The sequence below is a fragment of the Belonocnema kinseyi genome, chromosome 10 (assembly GCF_010883055.1).
Source record: "Belonocnema kinseyi isolate 2016_QV_RU_SX_M_011 chromosome 10, B_treatae_v1, whole genome shotgun sequence".
In the NCBI taxonomy this organism is placed as follows: Eukaryota; Metazoa; Arthropoda; class Insecta; order Hymenoptera; family Cynipidae; genus Belonocnema; species Belonocnema kinseyi.
Genome location: NC_046666.1, coordinates 115,094,145 through 115,111,696, shown reverse-complemented (window position 1 = coordinate 115,111,696; position 17,552 = coordinate 115,094,145). Strand labels below are relative to the sequence as shown.

The 17,552-nt window shown below is 38.6% G+C and overlaps 1 protein-coding gene across 5 annotated transcripts in view; it reads left to right on the top strand.

The window, feature by feature from the left end:
- Nucleotides 1-17,552, top strand: part of LOC117182365 (UDP-N-acetylglucosamine--dolichyl-phosphate N-acetylglucosaminephosphotransferase) — a 174,950-nt gene that overhangs the window by 16,359 nt on the left and 141,039 nt on the right. For all 5 annotated transcript variants that reach the window (XM_033375561.1, XM_033375560.1, XM_033375562.1 and 2 more), the window contains exons 2-4: nucleotides 6,711-6,825; nucleotides 6,903-7,348; nucleotides 15,224-15,412. In XM_033375561.1, coding sequence (XP_033231452.1) covers nucleotides 6,711-6,825; nucleotides 6,903-7,348; nucleotides 15,224-15,412 — 750 coding nt within the window. The remainder of the gene's footprint in view (nucleotides 1-6,710; nucleotides 6,826-6,902; nucleotides 7,349-15,223; nucleotides 15,413-17,552) is intronic.

The following is a 17,552-nucleotide window of genomic DNA, read 5'->3' as shown; positions in this document are numbered from 1 at the left end:
GAAGTTTTCTTCAACACATCAGCATTTGGCCCGTATTTTCACCTCATATTTGAAGTCGGAAGAGCCGATTCCAGAGTGGTTGGTGAAAGGGCGCACAATACTTCTGTCGAAAATAGGCAACTTAGCTGACCCGAAGAATTACAGGCCAACAACTTGTCTGAACACGCTTTATAAGATATTCACAGCTATCCTAAATGATAGGATTGTTCGGGCAATTGAACCTGTGTGGCAAGAAATGTATGAATAGCGAGGCTCAAAGAAAGGAAGAGCCGGATGTCGGGAGAAGCTGCTTTCTATTCGACATCCCATAGACTTATCATCTGTTTTTTGGAAATGTTAAAGGTTCATCCGCAAATAGTTGGGTGCATAGAGAGATTGATGCCGCTTTGGAAAACCAGATTTACTATCTGATCTGGAAAAAATCGTATGCCATTCCGACGGGTACTTGTGCGGCAAACCTGCAGATCGAAAGTGCAAGGTCACTCATGTATTTTACATGGACGATCTTAAGATCTATGCTAAAAACAGAGAGCAACTGCATCTAGCTCTGGGAATTGTCGAACGATATACTAAGGAAATTGGAATGGAATTTGGGTTAGACAAATGCGCCAAGGTTTATTTGAAGCGTGGAAAACCTAATGGCATCCCTGAAGATCCTGAGCTCGTTGATAGAAGCGCCATACGACACCGTTGCCTGGAGAGACTTATGCATACCTGGGCGTGCCACGGAGCCGCATTCAGGATGTGACATCTATAAAGGATACTCTCCGAAGCAGATACAAACGTCTCATCCGACAGATTTGGTCTTCCGAACGGTCGGCGAGGAACAAAGTATCTGCAACGAACATGCTTGCCGTCCCGGTACTACTCTATTCATTTGGAGTAGTTCCATGGACGAAGAACGAGCTCAGATCTCTTGATATCAGCACAAGAAAGGTTATGCACATGAACAAAAGCGTGCATCTTAAGTCTTCCGTTCCGCGACTGTACATCTCACGGCGTCAAGGGGGTCGCGGAATATTGAGTCTTGAATGTCTTCACAACAGGATTATTCTGGGTACAGCACATAGAGTTGCAAATGGAAGAGACCCTCTTCTTAAAATGATCCACCACAACCTCTATCGGCTGGATATCTTTGCGCAAAGGATCTGAAGCGATTTTTTGGATTACGTAACAGTAACTGCGAAGAACATCACAAAGGCAATCAACACCTATGCCATTCCTCTCCGAACATACTCCTTCGGCTTGGCCTCCTGGTCCATGGCTGACCTCAAAAGGATCAACAGAACCATCCGCATGAAAGTGTCTGATCACCGAATGCACCATGAGAGCACAGCTGTAGAGAAAATATTTCTACCGATCAAGCTGGGGACAGAGGGTTCATGGATATTCATCGATTGTGCGACTTCCAGTTGACGTAATTGAGCGACTATTTCCAAAACAGGATGAATTTCTTACTCGACGACTGGATTTATAGAGTTGACCTGGATACCCTCTAGAATTTGAAGCTTTTGATTTCCAGAACGTCGGGCATCTGAAGGTCGAACAGCTAGCTGCGAAATTGTGGGGTATGCAGCTGCACAAACAACATCCCCAAGCATTAGATTTCCCTTCCGTGGACCTTGTTGCTTCAAACCTCTGGTTAAGGCGTGGAGAACTCTTTCTGGAGACGGAAGGATTTTTCATTGCCATCCAGGATAGGATAATCTAGACTATAATTTACCAAAAATACATCTTCAGTATGGCTGCAAAAAATGACAGATACCGGCTTTGTGGAGATCCCAATGAGAGCATCGAGTACATCATTAATGGTTGTAGGATGCTTACCTCTCAAGAATTCACGGGCAGACAGGATTGTTTTGACAAACCGCCTAGTCAGACACAGTCGGCCAGATATCCTCTGGTTAGATAAACGTGCCCAGCTTGTGAAAATAATAGACATAAGCTTTTTCCTAAAAAATAACATTAGGCTCAGATAAACTGAGAAGATCCAGAAATATTCGGTTCAGATCCTCATCTTGAGCAAGGTGAAGGTCACTATTTACCCGTTAGTGATTTCGTCGATTGGGAACGTGCATATGATGTGTGTAGAAACGTTGGAAGAGCTGGGAGCCTAATATTCTCTCTATCTATTGCAGGTGGCAGTATTATTGAACATGTATCGCATCGTCCGGAGTTTTCTGGGCGTGAAAGTTATAGCGACTAAAATCTTCTTCTATGGCCGTCCCGCATATATGCAGATGATGTGTCTCGCCGTCTGCTGTATTAATTACTAATTTGAATCGTTACTCTCAGTCGTTGGCATTGGAACTAATATTTGTAAAAAAATGTATCCCTATAAATGGGCTTTCCAGTATGAATTTTGGATCCCTATAAGGCCCTTCAGGATAAGTATTTAGAACCCTATGAACGGGCTCTCCAGTATGAATTTTGGATCCCCATTAATGGGCTCTCCAGGATGAATGTTAGAACCCTATAAACAGGCTCTCCAAGATGAATGTTGTAATGTCATTAAGTGGGATAACACAATGAAAAAGAAATTGTTGCGTATCTTTTATGAAAGTGCGAAGTATGAAACCAAACGAAAAAAGGGCAATGGTGATTAAGCAGCAGGTTGATTTGACGTGGAAAACCATGAACATGAGTTAGAGAAAGCCGAATCACACAATCAAGCAGCGACAATTATTAGTCTTGCTCAACCTTATGATGATACAATCTGACAACATCTTTCAGATACAGATATCCTGATTCAACCATAGGCAGAAGCAGAGGTTCAACGAACAAGAAAGCGATTAAAATGGAAATACAATTGTAACAGAGAGGTTATGCCCCATTTTTACAGAAAAAATGGAAAAAACTGTGCGGAAAGAACATCATTGATTCTCCTTACCTAAGTACTCAGAGCTAGCCATAAAAATAAATGAGTAGAATCTATCAGACAAAAAACGGTCAATATATGTTTAAAGATTGCTTCCGGCTGTTGAAACAGCTGCCATCATTCATTGCAACTGCATGCGGACATTTATAACGTTAATATAAACAGCGAAATCTCAGAAGAAATAGAGCATTTTGAAACGAATTCTGGTCGTGTTTTACTAGAGTTTAGAAACTTAGAACCAACACAAAGCCATGCTCTGTCGAAGATAAACATTAGAAATGATCTGCGTGCGAAAATAGAACACCTAATTACACCATGCATTTACACTTAACGCTAACATCGTTAAACGTGCAAACCCTTGCGTATTTTGCAGCGCGGCAGCCGCTAGAAATTGAAATCGCAGAACTAGGCGTACAAATGCAGTCTTTTTCCTGGAAAAGGATCGAAATATACCATGCAAGATTAGTTTGGATATGGATTCCAGCGAAGAAAGGTGAAACTTGGGCCCATTAATTCAACATAAGAAAGGAAATAGAACCGAAAAGCTGATGTACCATGTTGCTAAAGGCATCCACCCTCAGTACATCGAAATATTAACAATAGCAACATTGTATGAGATTATAGACTACCAACGGCAGAGACTTGAACTTATTATAAAGCAAAATAACCAGAAAGACACCGAAGTCCCTTAATTGGAAAACCAGCAATGCTCTTTAAATGGAAGTGACTAACATCACAGCCTCAGTTATTTTAATGGGTTTTTAAAAAGGCAAGTAACTAAAGTTTCAGGTCCAGAAAATGTGCACAACTTCTGGTACAAGTACCAGAAATGATCGCAAATACTTGTTATATCAAGACGCGGTTGACCGGTGACGATTATGTGAAGGTACCAACGAATCTCTGGCGCACTTTATGGGTGGTTGTCGCATAATGGCTCAGAGAGAATAACTGCGCAGACATTCCAGTACTCGCTTTAGAAAACGAAGATTACATCTTATATTGGGGTTTTCCTATCCAGGCGGGTCATTATATTCTAGCCAATTTACCCGACATCGTCATGAGAAGATAGGTGGAAAATTCTAAATCATCGAAATATCTATTGACTTAACCGGAATTTGCAGATAACCTATAGAACCAAGATACGTAAGTATAGCGAGCTAAGACTGAAGTAAAGACAATATAGAGGGATGTGAAACATGCATCTATCCATCATATTGTGATCTGGGCTTCATGCAATGTGCGCTGAACATATTGAACATTTAGGAGCCAATAGGGTACTGGCAGCAGTTTAGAAGGGGGTTTTATGAAAACCTCTCGCATGGTATGAAACTTCCTTGACCATCAGGAAGTAAGCGACGGAAAACCTATGGAGTGACAGATGTTAGCTATATAAAAGCAACTTCGAATTTTAGAGAATTTTTAAGCCAATAAAACGTGTTTTCAAAAAAGTGGCACTTATATGGTTATGCCTGAACATCCTCCAAATATTTTTTAAAATCATATGTTAGTATTTGAATAGTTATTATCCTTCCCTTACTAGATAGTGAGCATCTAAGAAAATAAACTTCTGACGGAGGGTCAACAAGTAACATGAGTCTAAAATGACTCCTTAATGCTTTCCAGGTTTTTACACAGGCTCAAAATAGAGACAAACTAATGGTTTCTAGGCCACAGAAGTTAAAATATCGTTAACTGAGAACTATCAGTGTCAGGCTGTACCAAAACAAATTACCCTTCAAACAGGTGTTTGAGAGCACCATGGTGAGAGGTAGGCGCTGTAACATTATTACTTCTCGCTAACTGGGGATTGACTTTATGTTCATTTATATTCTCAAAGTGATTACTGCACTTGGCTGATTTTAATAAGTGATTTTACATATACCAAAAATTGTATTAACTTTAGGTAATAATTCTGTCGCATTTTAAACTTCTCTCAAGGGTATTCATTTTTATCTAAAGATTCGTTCAATTTGCGTTTACTTTATGCTTTCCAGTAAATTGCAACCAACAAAATGCATTGATTCCAATACTGATAGGCTATTAAAACTAGCCCTAAACATTTTAGTTACACTTGAAAATTATTTTTGTAACAAGAAAATAAATAGATCTTATTTTTATAATAAAATTCCCTACTCAAATTTTAAGTTATAACAAAATAACAACAAAAATCATAGATTGTGGATTCACTCGAGCGAGAGATGATTCCGTGGATTAGTGATGGATCTCTTTCATAAGATATAGTTGAAATTATTTGACATAATTTAAATGTTTGTATTTTTTTATGTTTCTTCGCACAACAAGGTCTTCATGTTTAAATAAGGTGCAAGGTCGTTACGAGAGAATATAATTTTATTTGATTTAAATTTGGCTTATTCTATTAATAAGCCTAAACTTTATTTGCACAACGATGTCTTAACATTTACGTTAATTGCAAAGTCGTTACGAGGAAGTACAACTTTATTTTATTTAAATTTGACGTTCTATGAATGAGCTTAAACTTTGTTCGCACAACGAGGACTTAACATTTACGTTAAGTGTAAAATCGTTACGAGAAAGTACAACTTTATTTAATTTAAATTTGACTTTTTATAAATGAGCTTTAAATTTGTTCGCACAACGAGGTCTTAAAATTTACGTTAAGTGCAAAGTCGTTACGAGAAAGTACAAGTTTATTTTATTTAAATTTGGGTACTGACTTTTTGATTCTCCTACATATTTTTAGATCCCATTTTTTATAAATTCTCCTGTATTTCCCTCACGCAACGGGGTCTTAACATTTAAATTAAGTGAAAAGTTGTTACGAGTTCCTTTCTGATTCCAGTTTTATAAAAATTCAAAGTAAAAATGCCCATGTACGTGTCAATAGCTAGCGCAACCATACAAAACAAGGTATCTTTATCGTAAGATAAAGTGGAAAGTCGTTACAGTAAATTGCGCGCACTATTTTTTTAAATATTTAAAATCCCCACAGTAAAATGCAAACATGCGCAACGACGTTTCCACATAAACGTGGAGTGCAAAGTCGTTACAATCATGCATTAAAAAAAACTAAGTTCCCAAAAACTTAGTCTAACTATCCGAATTCTGATGAATTTGGATAGTTTAGTTGACGGAAGTTTGTAGTTAGAGGGCAGCATCCTTTTTGAATGAGGCTTCCTCAATTAAAACTCTGTCTTCAATGACAGATGGATGAATTTACTAAGAGACTCTCCCCTTGTAGATCCTCGAGTAAGAAGTCTGGTAATTCAAGGACAGAGAAGCAAAGAGCCAAGAGACCTGGTACCGGTATCGCAATCAATTTATAGGGTGCATTGGTCCCACTCTACCCCTACTTATTTGCTGATGGTGCGCGCAATCGATCGTATAATCGGATGATTTCACGAATCATCCCTTAGCTCTACCTGGCTGTCCACTTTTTAGTCAGGAGCGTATCAATATAAATATTCGCCCTTAGCTTTATTATTAAATTCCGATTATGAAAATAGAACGGACTGTCTCAGCGCCATATTTTGAATAGGGTGGGAACGTAAACATGGTAATTTTTCTACAGTGGCTCCTTACTGTTCTAATAGAACATAAAACTATACAAATCAGATTTACAAAGTAAAAAAATTGACAGCTATGAATTTGTCTATTCACCAAGCTAAGAGTTTACCTTGAACCTTAGTGGCATTTTTTATGGTGTCCTTTCATAAAAATAGAGGTCATTCCCATTGAAATTTCCTTAGTCCTAGACCACTTTTAAAGTTTCCTCGAAAAGTTCCTTCTAAACATTTTAGTGGAAATAAGACATCTGCATCTTTTTCATTTTACTTCATGTTGTATTTTTCAGGCCAGAAGCATTAGGAGTTGTAAGCGGTTGCGTGTTCCTCATCACAATGTTTATGTTTATACCTATTCCCTTCAGTGATTACATTTTCAAAAATACTGATTTTCCGCATAACGAGGTATGTAAATCGTTATTTTGTTCCCACTTATTATTACATTGTGTATAGATCACTTTACATTAATAATTTTTTTTCAGTTTGTTGATCTGTTAGCGGCTCTTTTGTCAATATGTTGTATGGTTTTGTTGGGTTTTGCTGATGATGTTTTAGATTTACGTTGGAGGCATAAATTACTTTTACCTACTGTCGCTACTTTACCGCTTTTGATGGTTTATTACGTGAATTTCAATTCCACATTAATTATTATACCAAAACCATTGAGGTTGTGGCTCGGATTTTCTAAAGACTTGGGGATTTTTTATTACCTCTACATGGGAATGTTAGCAGTGTTTTGTACCAATGCCATCAACATACTAGCTGGGATAAACGGCTTAGAAGTCGGACAGAGTCTAATAATATCTATTAGTATTTTGATTTTTAATGGTATCGAATTGACTGGAGATTTGTGGAAAGCACATAAATTTTCCATGTATTTTCTAATTCCCTATACGTCAACTTCTATGGCACTTCTAAAGTATAACTGGTGAGTAAACTTGTTCACAAATAACTTTGTTTGAAATAGTTAAATTTACTGATTTTACTAATTCTACTTTAAACTCGAATAATAGTACTGCTGTACCAAATCGACCATTTTTTGCATTAGCAAATTATTCAATAATGAATTCAACGAAAAGAAACTTTTTTCACAAAAATATGTTTGGTTTTTTTGTTCAAAAATTAAAAAGTAGTGCGAGTGCGCCAATGATGGTCCGGAGCAGTATATTGTGTGCACGCTGATTGGTGCCTTGTTATTGGTTGAGAATAGAGAATTAGGAGAATAGTTATTTATTCCCTTCTCTACACCAATAGCGAGCTCTGACTGACGCATGAAAAATAGTTCTCAGTGCCCTCCCTGGGCGTACAGTGGAGACTTTTATCCGGAGTTACGCATATTTAGTAGTACCATTAGGTATATAATTGAGAACATATAGTATTCCATGGTATTTGTCATAATGAATGTTTGGAAACTCGAGCGAGTTGCATCGAAAACGAATTTTCGACGATTTCAAGACACAGTTAAAGAGTTTCTGTTTTCTTTTTTTTCAGTCAGACCATAAAATGACTTTCACTCTACCGTACACACGATACTTCATGCAGTTATAATATTGTTTTCGAGTTTTTTTCTCGTGAAATTACTTGTAACGTTTTCCTAATAGCGGATAACTTTAATACGATGCTTAAAACCTCCTGCGATGATGTTTTAGGTATACAATTACGAGTATAGTGTAGTTTAGAGCGCCTCCATTACCGCTTACCGAAATCAGTTACCTCTGGATGCTTTCTTAGAGCTACCATCTGCCACTCCACGAGTTTTTAGTCGCTCGCTTCATGATGGTGAAGAAAGTTTCTTATAATGCAACAGCTGTTAAATAAAACTGACTTTTGAGTTTCTGCCAATACCCTACTGACTCCTAAATGTTCAAGATGTTCAGTGCAGCTTGCATGCAGATTACCTGTAGCCGAAATCACAATGGGGTGAATAGATGCATGGTTTACATTCCTCCATATGGTCTTTACTTCATGCCTTAACTCGCTATAATTGTGGATCTTGGTTGTATAGATTGACTGCAAATTTCGGTTAAGCGGACAAGCAATGTCGACGATGTAGACTCTTCCACATTTTTCTCGCATGACGATGTCAGGTCGATTGGCCCAGATGTAATGATCCGTTTGGATAGTAACATCCCAATATAAGATGTAATCTTCGCTTTCTAAAACGGGCATTGAAATGTATCTATAAAAAGGCATACATTCATTTAATAGTCCTGGGTTTAGGGCAAGTTGTTTATGTATAATGCCCGCTACATCATTATGTCTGTGCATATATTATCTCTGGGCTATCAGACGACAGCCATCAATAATGTGCTTGATGGATTCGTTGGTATCTCCACATAATCGACACCGGTCAACTACGTCTTGATGTAACACGTGTTTGCAATAATTCCTGGTTAACAACCCTGTTCTGTATCACAATGACGAATTTTTCCGCCTGGATACAGAACACCCTTTCTTAGCTAGACATTTGGTGCCTCACTATTCACTTCAGGTTGATCCAATGTTTTGGGGTGCTCGCCGTGGATATCTTTCCGCCTCCATTGTATTTCTAATTCCTCTGGTTTCTGCCCTGATTTTCAAAGCCCTATCTTAGGACAAATTTAAGGGCGTATAGTCCAGATCCGCGTTACAGATGGTTTTGTATAGAGAAACATTCCGTTTGCTGTTAAAACAGTCTGAAAACTGTATAACTTGTGATTCACACAGTTTTTTAGAATCTACATTGCCCCTACTCCCTATATGTCTCGGTAAAACTACCCTTTCAATCGATGAATTTTTGTGATACATTCGGTGCTTCCTCATTTCTACTGGGATGATTCTGTTTAACTTTTCAAGATCGGTGTTAGACCATTTGATGAACACGGAGGAGTACGTGAGGACAGGGATGGCATATGTGAAGGCAGTCGTTAGGCTTGTCTTAACTATCGTATGTTGAATACGCTTCGATTCAAGAATACCCAGATATTTATATAATTCGCCTGCAGCCTTTGCCTCGATGTCATTTTCGAACTCGTTTACTAACTCTGCGGTCCCTAATTCCCCTCTGACTAAATGCACTGTTCTGCATTTGTCTAGTCCGAACTAAATGTGGATATCATTGGAAAACTACTTTGTGACATTAATGACCTGCTGCAGTTTCTGGGCTGAACTACGTACAGCTTCAGGTCATCCATCTATAGAAAATGGGTCACTTGATGACCATCCTCATTATCATAAATTATGAACCCATGAGACATACTGTTTAGTATTTTGCTCAATGAGTTCATCGCTAAATGGAACAATAGTGCACTGAATGCGTCTCCTTGAAATACATCTATCGTAAAGCATATTGATCTAGTTATCCTTGGTTGTCCATGATCAAAATACTTGATTCTTGTACCCCAGAGCCTCATTGCATAACTTAGAAAGTCAATAATTCGTGGGCAGATTTTGTAAAGTTTTTAAGCAAATAGTTATGCGGCATGGAAGGAAACGCTTGCTTGTAGTCAATGTATGCCATGTGTAATATGTGTAATATACCTTATCTGCAATGTTAACTGTAAGACATTTATAAATTGTTGGAAGACAGGATATCGGTCGAAATTCAGATGGATTTTGAGCATCTGGTTTTTTAGGTAACATATACGTAGTAGCCTGAAGCATAACGCCTGGAATCAGATGTGGGTATTCAATGATATTTGGAAAACACCTTGCCAACGCAAGATGCACACTCATCAGGTACTTGTGCCAGAAGTTGTGCACCATGTACGGACCTGGAGCTTTCTAGTTACTTTCCCTTTTCAAGACCGCAGAAAAATCTAAAGCTATGCTGTTTATCAGCAGCATTGCAGGGCTATTGCTTTTCCTTGCTTTCTTCAGTTTGAACCACGCAGTGTCCAAATTGCATCTGTTCATTTTCCCCCAAACACCCGACCAGTAGTTAGTCATATCTTCCAATTCAGGGACTTTGGTGTCTTGCTGGTTATTTTGCTTTACACACAGTTCAGGACAGAACCTTCTTTCATCTGTCTGAAAGTTTCGATTTTGTTGCCTTCGTGCACTATTTTTCTTGTACTGAAGCAGTCCGACAGTAAGTACATCAAGTCTCTGCCATTGAGAGTCCATAATCTCATCCAATATTGCTGGTGTATTAATTTCTGGAGGTGCCGAGGGTACATGATTTAAGTAACATGTTTTATCAGCTTTCTGGTTCTATTTCCTTTTTTATATTGAGTTAATCTACCCAATTTGCACCTTACTTTGCTGACATCCATATCCAACCTGATCTTCCATGGTGTTTCTAACGGTTCCCACAACTGCACATTATACAAGTGTTTGCACCTATATATTACGGTGTAAACCGTAAGTGATACTTCAAAATCGAAGTCAGTTTATAATAATATGCATGTCATTATAGTGTAGTGTATACGGTAATCAAATCTCAAAAATGACATCCATTTATACTCATCTCGCATGGTTTACGAGATAAACGTTTTAAGCGGCGGACATTTTATACGTTCCGGGAACTTTCCAGGAACATTCCGTGCTATTAGGGTTGAGGTTAGTTTCAAGGGACAATAAAAGCGCGTTAAGTGAAATAACAAATGCATGGGCGCCTTTGCCAGTAAAGTACCTCCCCACCCACAGAGACGTACTATGCTGCTCCAAAACATATGAAAAAGTGAGGAAACCACACTGGTGTTAGACACAAATCTATTTTTATGATAATGTCTGCCTGCCTGTAGTCTGCAGACTAGAGTGGACGAAACCCCATTTTTTGGATTAGCAGATTCTAATAGTGGGTAAAAGTGTTACTTCTCCAACTGTAGTAAGCCATCCAATTTTCAGTTTGATCAGATAATATCTTCTTTTCTGTATATGAATTTGAAAATTTCAAAAGTTCAAAACTAAATAAAAATTATATGCAGATAACTAGAGCGTTGAATTATAGGAGTTTAAATGTAGTTGTCAGATGAAATGCATCGTGCACTTACGAAGATGTGCATGCACCTATAAGTGCACGTCTCTCTCTCTTTCCCCTCCCATGTCCTCCCCACCCCCTTTCGGCATAATTATATAATTTTAAGTTCTAATAAATTAAGCCTAGAATGCTGCTCTGCTCAACAAGAACTCATTGTTAGGAAACAAATGTTGTGTAATTATGAATCATGTCATGGGAAAGCTAAAAGAACTTACATGTTCGTTTCTCCTCCCACCGAGAGGTCCACGTAACGCTGCCAGCACTCCGTAAAATGCATGCGTACACTCATAAAAGTATCAGCAGACAGGCCGACCGTAGCGCTGACTGATTCATAGCGGTGTAGAAGTAAGGTGGAGAGATATGAAGCAACCATGAAGGCGGGCGCTTCAAATATTTAACATCTTTTAAAATGAGTTTCAATGAGTTATATACAGACAACATTTCTCTACTTGCGTCGTTCATATCTACATATTCAGCATCCCTGGTAGCGAGAGCTACATATGTTGGCTTGTGAATTTGCCAATTAATAGCATCATCAAATACTTCAATCAAAAAGCCACATGTAGTCATTGAGTTTTGGCAATCAGCAAAGCTAGTATCAGCAAAACCTAACACATCATTAGATTCTCCTTTTCTAGATCAAACTTAGACTTTTAGTACCCTTTAAGTATCTTAATAATCGTTTAACCATATCCCAATCACTCTGCTTTGGATCTACTTGGTGTCTACTTAGTACGTTCATAGCGTATGAGATATCAGGCCTTGTCGTTCCTGCCAAATAAAGCAAACTTTTCACTGCCTCCCTTTCGGCACGTTTTCAACATTTTGAGTTTTCATGAGCAAATTTTCATCACAGTCTGTTTCTCTCAATTTTCTTTCTCGGTTGGCAACTTGGTTAGTAACCATGGAAATATTTTTGGGATGAAAATGACTGAAACCCAACCTTCGCAAGATTTTGTCAACATATTTTTCCCGGTTCAATTATATAGTTTAATTTGCTCTTTCTCTCTTTATGTTGATACACAGAAATTTTTTAGGTTCGCCAAGTACTGTCATTTCAAATATTTTACTCAATTTTTCTTAAACTTCTCTCAATTTGTTTCTGCCATTACTCACCAACAATATATCCTCCAGGTACAGCAATACAAGCAGTAATCCTTTACCATTGTGCCAGATGAACAGACATGGTTCCAGATCAGAATTTTTCAAATCCATTTTCAGGAGTGATTAGTGCTCTCGGGAATTTCCATGTATATTTCCTCATCAAGTATTCTATTTAGAAATGCAGTTTTAACATCGAATTGGCAAATCTCAAAGTCATACTTATTTGCAATGGCAATTACTTTACGCACCAATGGCTATCTGGAGACAGGAGCATGCGTCTCTCGTAATTTATAGACATTTTTGTCTTTGAACCCAGGCACCACAAGTCGTGCTTTGTATTCTACACACCCATCAGCCCCCATTTTATGTTTGAAAAGCCATCTAGAATCTATTAATGACACTTTTTGACCTGTTTTAGTTTGACTGGTTCTGTGTACAAGTTTGCAAACATTATTTTTCTTCATGGAATTCAGTTCCTCAACTGTAAGCATTTGCCATTGCAGCTTTTCTTTACATGCGAAAGCCTCTTTATAACTACATGGATCAGAATTTATATCACAGGACATCATCAGGTACTATCTCAAATGTTTTTTTGTTAGATATTTCTTTTGCTTTTTTTTAAGTAAAAAAATTATATTAATCTATTTTGTATTCACCACTATTATGAATGACTTTTTTCCATCTTCCTGGCAGCTTATCAATTCGGTCCTTGTAATTTGGACTGGCTTAGATTGGAAGAAATTTTCGACAGTCTTGACTGACTTGCTCTTAAAGATTGCAAGTTTTACTGCTCCGGAGTAATATTGGCAACACTTGTTTAATTCAAATCTATACCAATTTCTCATGGGCGCTTCTGTGCGATGTTTAAGGCATTCTGAAGTTGGAATTTAAAGATGATAATTGAAACAATTATCTGTTGAATACTGGTCAACTTCTATTCAAAGCTATAGCTGGAAGGCTCTCAGTACATAGGGAATTTCAAAGTTTCGACTGTAATCGACAGTCCTCATCAGAACAACCACTTAATGGAAGTAAGTACACCAGGTGGTCTATTAAAATGTAAAAAATTTAGAAAGTTATAAATACTGATTCATGAACTCCTTCTGCTAGACGGACTTAATTAAGTCCGCTCAGCAGGCGGAGTCAATGAGTCAGCCACCAGGTGTACTTATTTCCATGAAAACTGGTTGTTCTGATGAGGACTGTCGATTAGTCTACACGTTGAAACTTTCTATGTACTGAGAGCTTCTGAGGCATATTTTTGAATCAAATTTGACCAGTTATGAACAGAGAATGGTTTCAATTATCATCTTTAAATTTATAGCACACCCTGGTGAACACCATAACATCTTATATTTCTGAAGTTTGGTTTTACCAGAAGTATATATGTTGAGGCAGTCCGTATTAAATACATGAGTGACCTTATGCTCGCAATGATTTTTCACCACAGAGATATCCAAAAGAATTTTGTAGTAACAGAGATAGAGGTAAAAGTGTGATGCAAAAAAGCAGAGGGCTCATGGTATCGCCTTGAAAGAGGCCCATCTGGAACGTGACGTTGTTCGTAGTCACACGTGGAATTTGGAAAAATTACAATAAATTGCTAAACAAGATCTGAAACATATTTCACTATAAAGATAGCTTTTTCATTATTACAGAAGTATTTATATAAATGAAAAATCAATTAATTTCAAGTAAATATATCCTGTATTTCAAAAATTAAAAGCTTAAGGTAAGATTTTATTTAATGGCATATATTTGTCTATGCATAAAACGTAATTATTATTGTTGCTTGGAAGCATATTTATCTTTGATTTTCCATTTGCTGTAATTTGTTACATATAAAGGTTAATTAGTTAGATCCTGTATTTCTTATAAGCTTTCTTGAAAATAATTTTCTAATTAAAAACATATCGTGCTCACCTTGAGCCCCCCCCCCATGTTATTGTTAGTGCCATTTTTTATACTCCCATCTGACCTTCCTCCAGGGTCACGTGATTTGTTGACACTTCCTATGAACCTTTTTCTGGAGACTCTTAAACCATAACTTTAACGGGAAATCGCAGGCTGCACATGAACCATATGAATGTCCTTATGTTATTTTTTTTAACTGCCCAATAAGGATCATTTTCTGAAACACCTGGCCCCCATGAACAATAAAACTAACAAGATAAAAAATTGAACTCTACAGCTAAACAAAAATGTATTTAATGCATTCAATTAATTAATGGCGGGAAAGGAAGAGGTAATAAGGGGAGGAAAAGTAGGGGAAGCAGCAGAGAGAAAAATATGGAAAATATGAAGAAATATGGGGAGTGAAAGTAGAGGAAATAAGGGAAGGGGCATGGTAAATGATGATGGGGAAGTAGGAGAATTGAGTAGAAATTATGGAAGGGGAAGAAGGGAATGTGAAGGAAATTAGGGGAGGGGAATTAAGGGGAATGTAGGGGGAGTATGGGAGGAAAAGTATGAGGAGGAGGTTTGAACAAATTAATTAACGTCTTAATACGTTACAAAAACCTTTCTTGTAGGCATGCGGTACCTACTTTGACTAATTCTTAACTACTGTAATAGTTTAATAACTGCTACAGTTTTGTGGCTCAACTTTTTCATTTTTTGGTGCAACAGACTTAATTTAAAGTAAAATTAAACGGGATTGGCTAGATATAATAAATATTTAATCGGTGGCTGCTGCAATGTATCTTGTGTGTTAATCCATGTATATGTATTTTTTTAAAGGTACCCATCCCAAGTATTTGTGGGGGATACATTTTGTTACTTGTCTGGAATGACTTTTGCAGTTGTTGGAATTATAGGCCATTTTAGTAAAACAACGTTGCTGTTCTTCATTCCTCAAATATTAAATTTTGTATACAGTGTACCACAACTTTTTCATCTTATACCTTGCCCGAGACATAGACTACCAAAGTGAGTTTTTCTACGAAATTTAATTTTGTGAATGCATGTTTATCACATGGAAATGTGAGGTTTTATTATTTGTTAATTTAATCATTCATCTCCAATTAAAGTCCTATTTAATATACTCCCGAACTCCAGAAATATTATTTTCAAAGACACGAGTGCTCCACAGATACGAGCGTCCCGACTTCAAAGGATCAAGCGAAATTTTTACCCCTTTATCCCTTTAAACTCAAGAAAAATTGTCTTTTGTCTCTAAAACTAAAGAAATATCAAATAAAAAGAATGATGACACATGCAGATGAGGGTCAGTAATCAGCACTGGCTAAAGAATTCGCTAAATTGCGACTCTATCTCCGCTCTGCAAAATACTCTGGGATACATGCAGGTGGAATACATAAATCAAACCGAACGCTTCCTCGGGTTGCGGACAGAGGGTCCCTGTATCAAGGGCTTCTGCTGAATACGGTTACAGAAATAAATAGGCAGTCGCGGACAATTGTCCAGAGGTGGTACCGAAGGAATTAACCCCCAAGCGGAGGTGTGAAAACCGTGCCGGAAGCTGAATGGCAGCTGGGTGAGGTGCTTAGAACGGTGACTCTGGGATACCGGGCGACCTCTCAGAGTACGCAGCCTTATCCTTGCATGCGGGGCTCTACAAGGATTGACGAACCCCTTTCCCTAGCTTCTCGTGGGAACAACAATGACAACACCAAACATAGTTGTAGTAAGTGCGGTTCAAAACAACAGAACGCGCAGGGCTCCCGACAATGGGTCGGCCAACAATGCCGACCAATCTAGAGCTGGAGGAGCCAACAAAAATGGATTCAATGCGATGGATCGGCGGGATCTCGCGACCTTTGGGTGGACGGAGCAACTGAATCACGACTTGCTAGAGTGCTACGATTGGAGTGTGGCCCGTGAACGGGGTTACATGACACGGCGGCATGCTCTGTGGTGCGAGAAACACCCGGTGCTATCGCACTTTTCGCAGCAATGTCTGCAAAACCATGCTGAACTACTCCGTAAAAGGGGTGATGTAAGCGGAACGCCTACTCTACCACAGCTAGAACAAGCCGGCAAACAAAGAAAGAGAGGCGACACTAAGACCAACCGCGGGCAGGCATCCAATAGATGAAGAGCGATGCTTTACGACCCGGAGAAACATCAACACCAAGGTTTCTCTCAAGCCTAAAGATCTGGCTGAAATGGATGACGAGCTTCGTGGACATTTTTCCGGTGAATCCGACCTCTGGGCTATCAATTATTGTGTGTATAATGCAGCGAGAGCTTTGGCCGATGCGAACCGTAAAACAAAACCAACGGCTGATCATAAGACAAAAAGAAGAATGCATCAACTTGCCATAAAGATAGGCTGGGCAAGACAGTACGCGTCCCACATTCAATGTGTGATTGACTACATCACGTCTGGCAGGAATTTTACCGCCAACGTTCGAAAGTTCGCGCGCGAACTCCGGACCCGTTATCTCACACTTAACAAGTCAAAGCTGCTGACCATCAGGCAGCATATTGTTGAGAGAATACTTATACTATCTGACGCTAAGAGAAGTCTAGAGCGGAGGAAGAGGTGGGTCAGAGAAAATCAACAGTTTCTCTCTGACCCATCTCGACTCTTCCAAGACCCTCCAGTTACTATCGAACACCCATCCAAACCAGAGGAGGTCGAAGTATTTTGGAGAGAAGTCTACGAAGTTCAGTATAGACTGGACGAAGACTCAGAAAATATAAATAACTTCAAGGAGTTATGTGTTGCCCTCATAACACCTGATAAAGAATGCCCACCCATCACTACCGAGGAAGTGAAAAAAGTATTAAGAGGGATGAAGAACTATTCCGCACCGGGACCAGATTATATCAAAACCTTCTGGTGGAAGAAGTTTTCTTCAACCCATCAGCATTTGGCCCGTATTTTCACCTCATATTTGAAGTCGGAAGAGCCGATTCCAGAGTGGTTGGTGGAAGGGCGCACAATACTCCTGCCGAAAATAGTCAACTTAGCTGACCCGAAGAACTACATGCCAATAAATTGTCTGAACACGCTTTATAAGATATTCACAGCTATTCTAAATGATAGGATTGTTCGGGCAATTGAACCTGTGTGGCAAGAAATGTATGAACAACGAGGCTC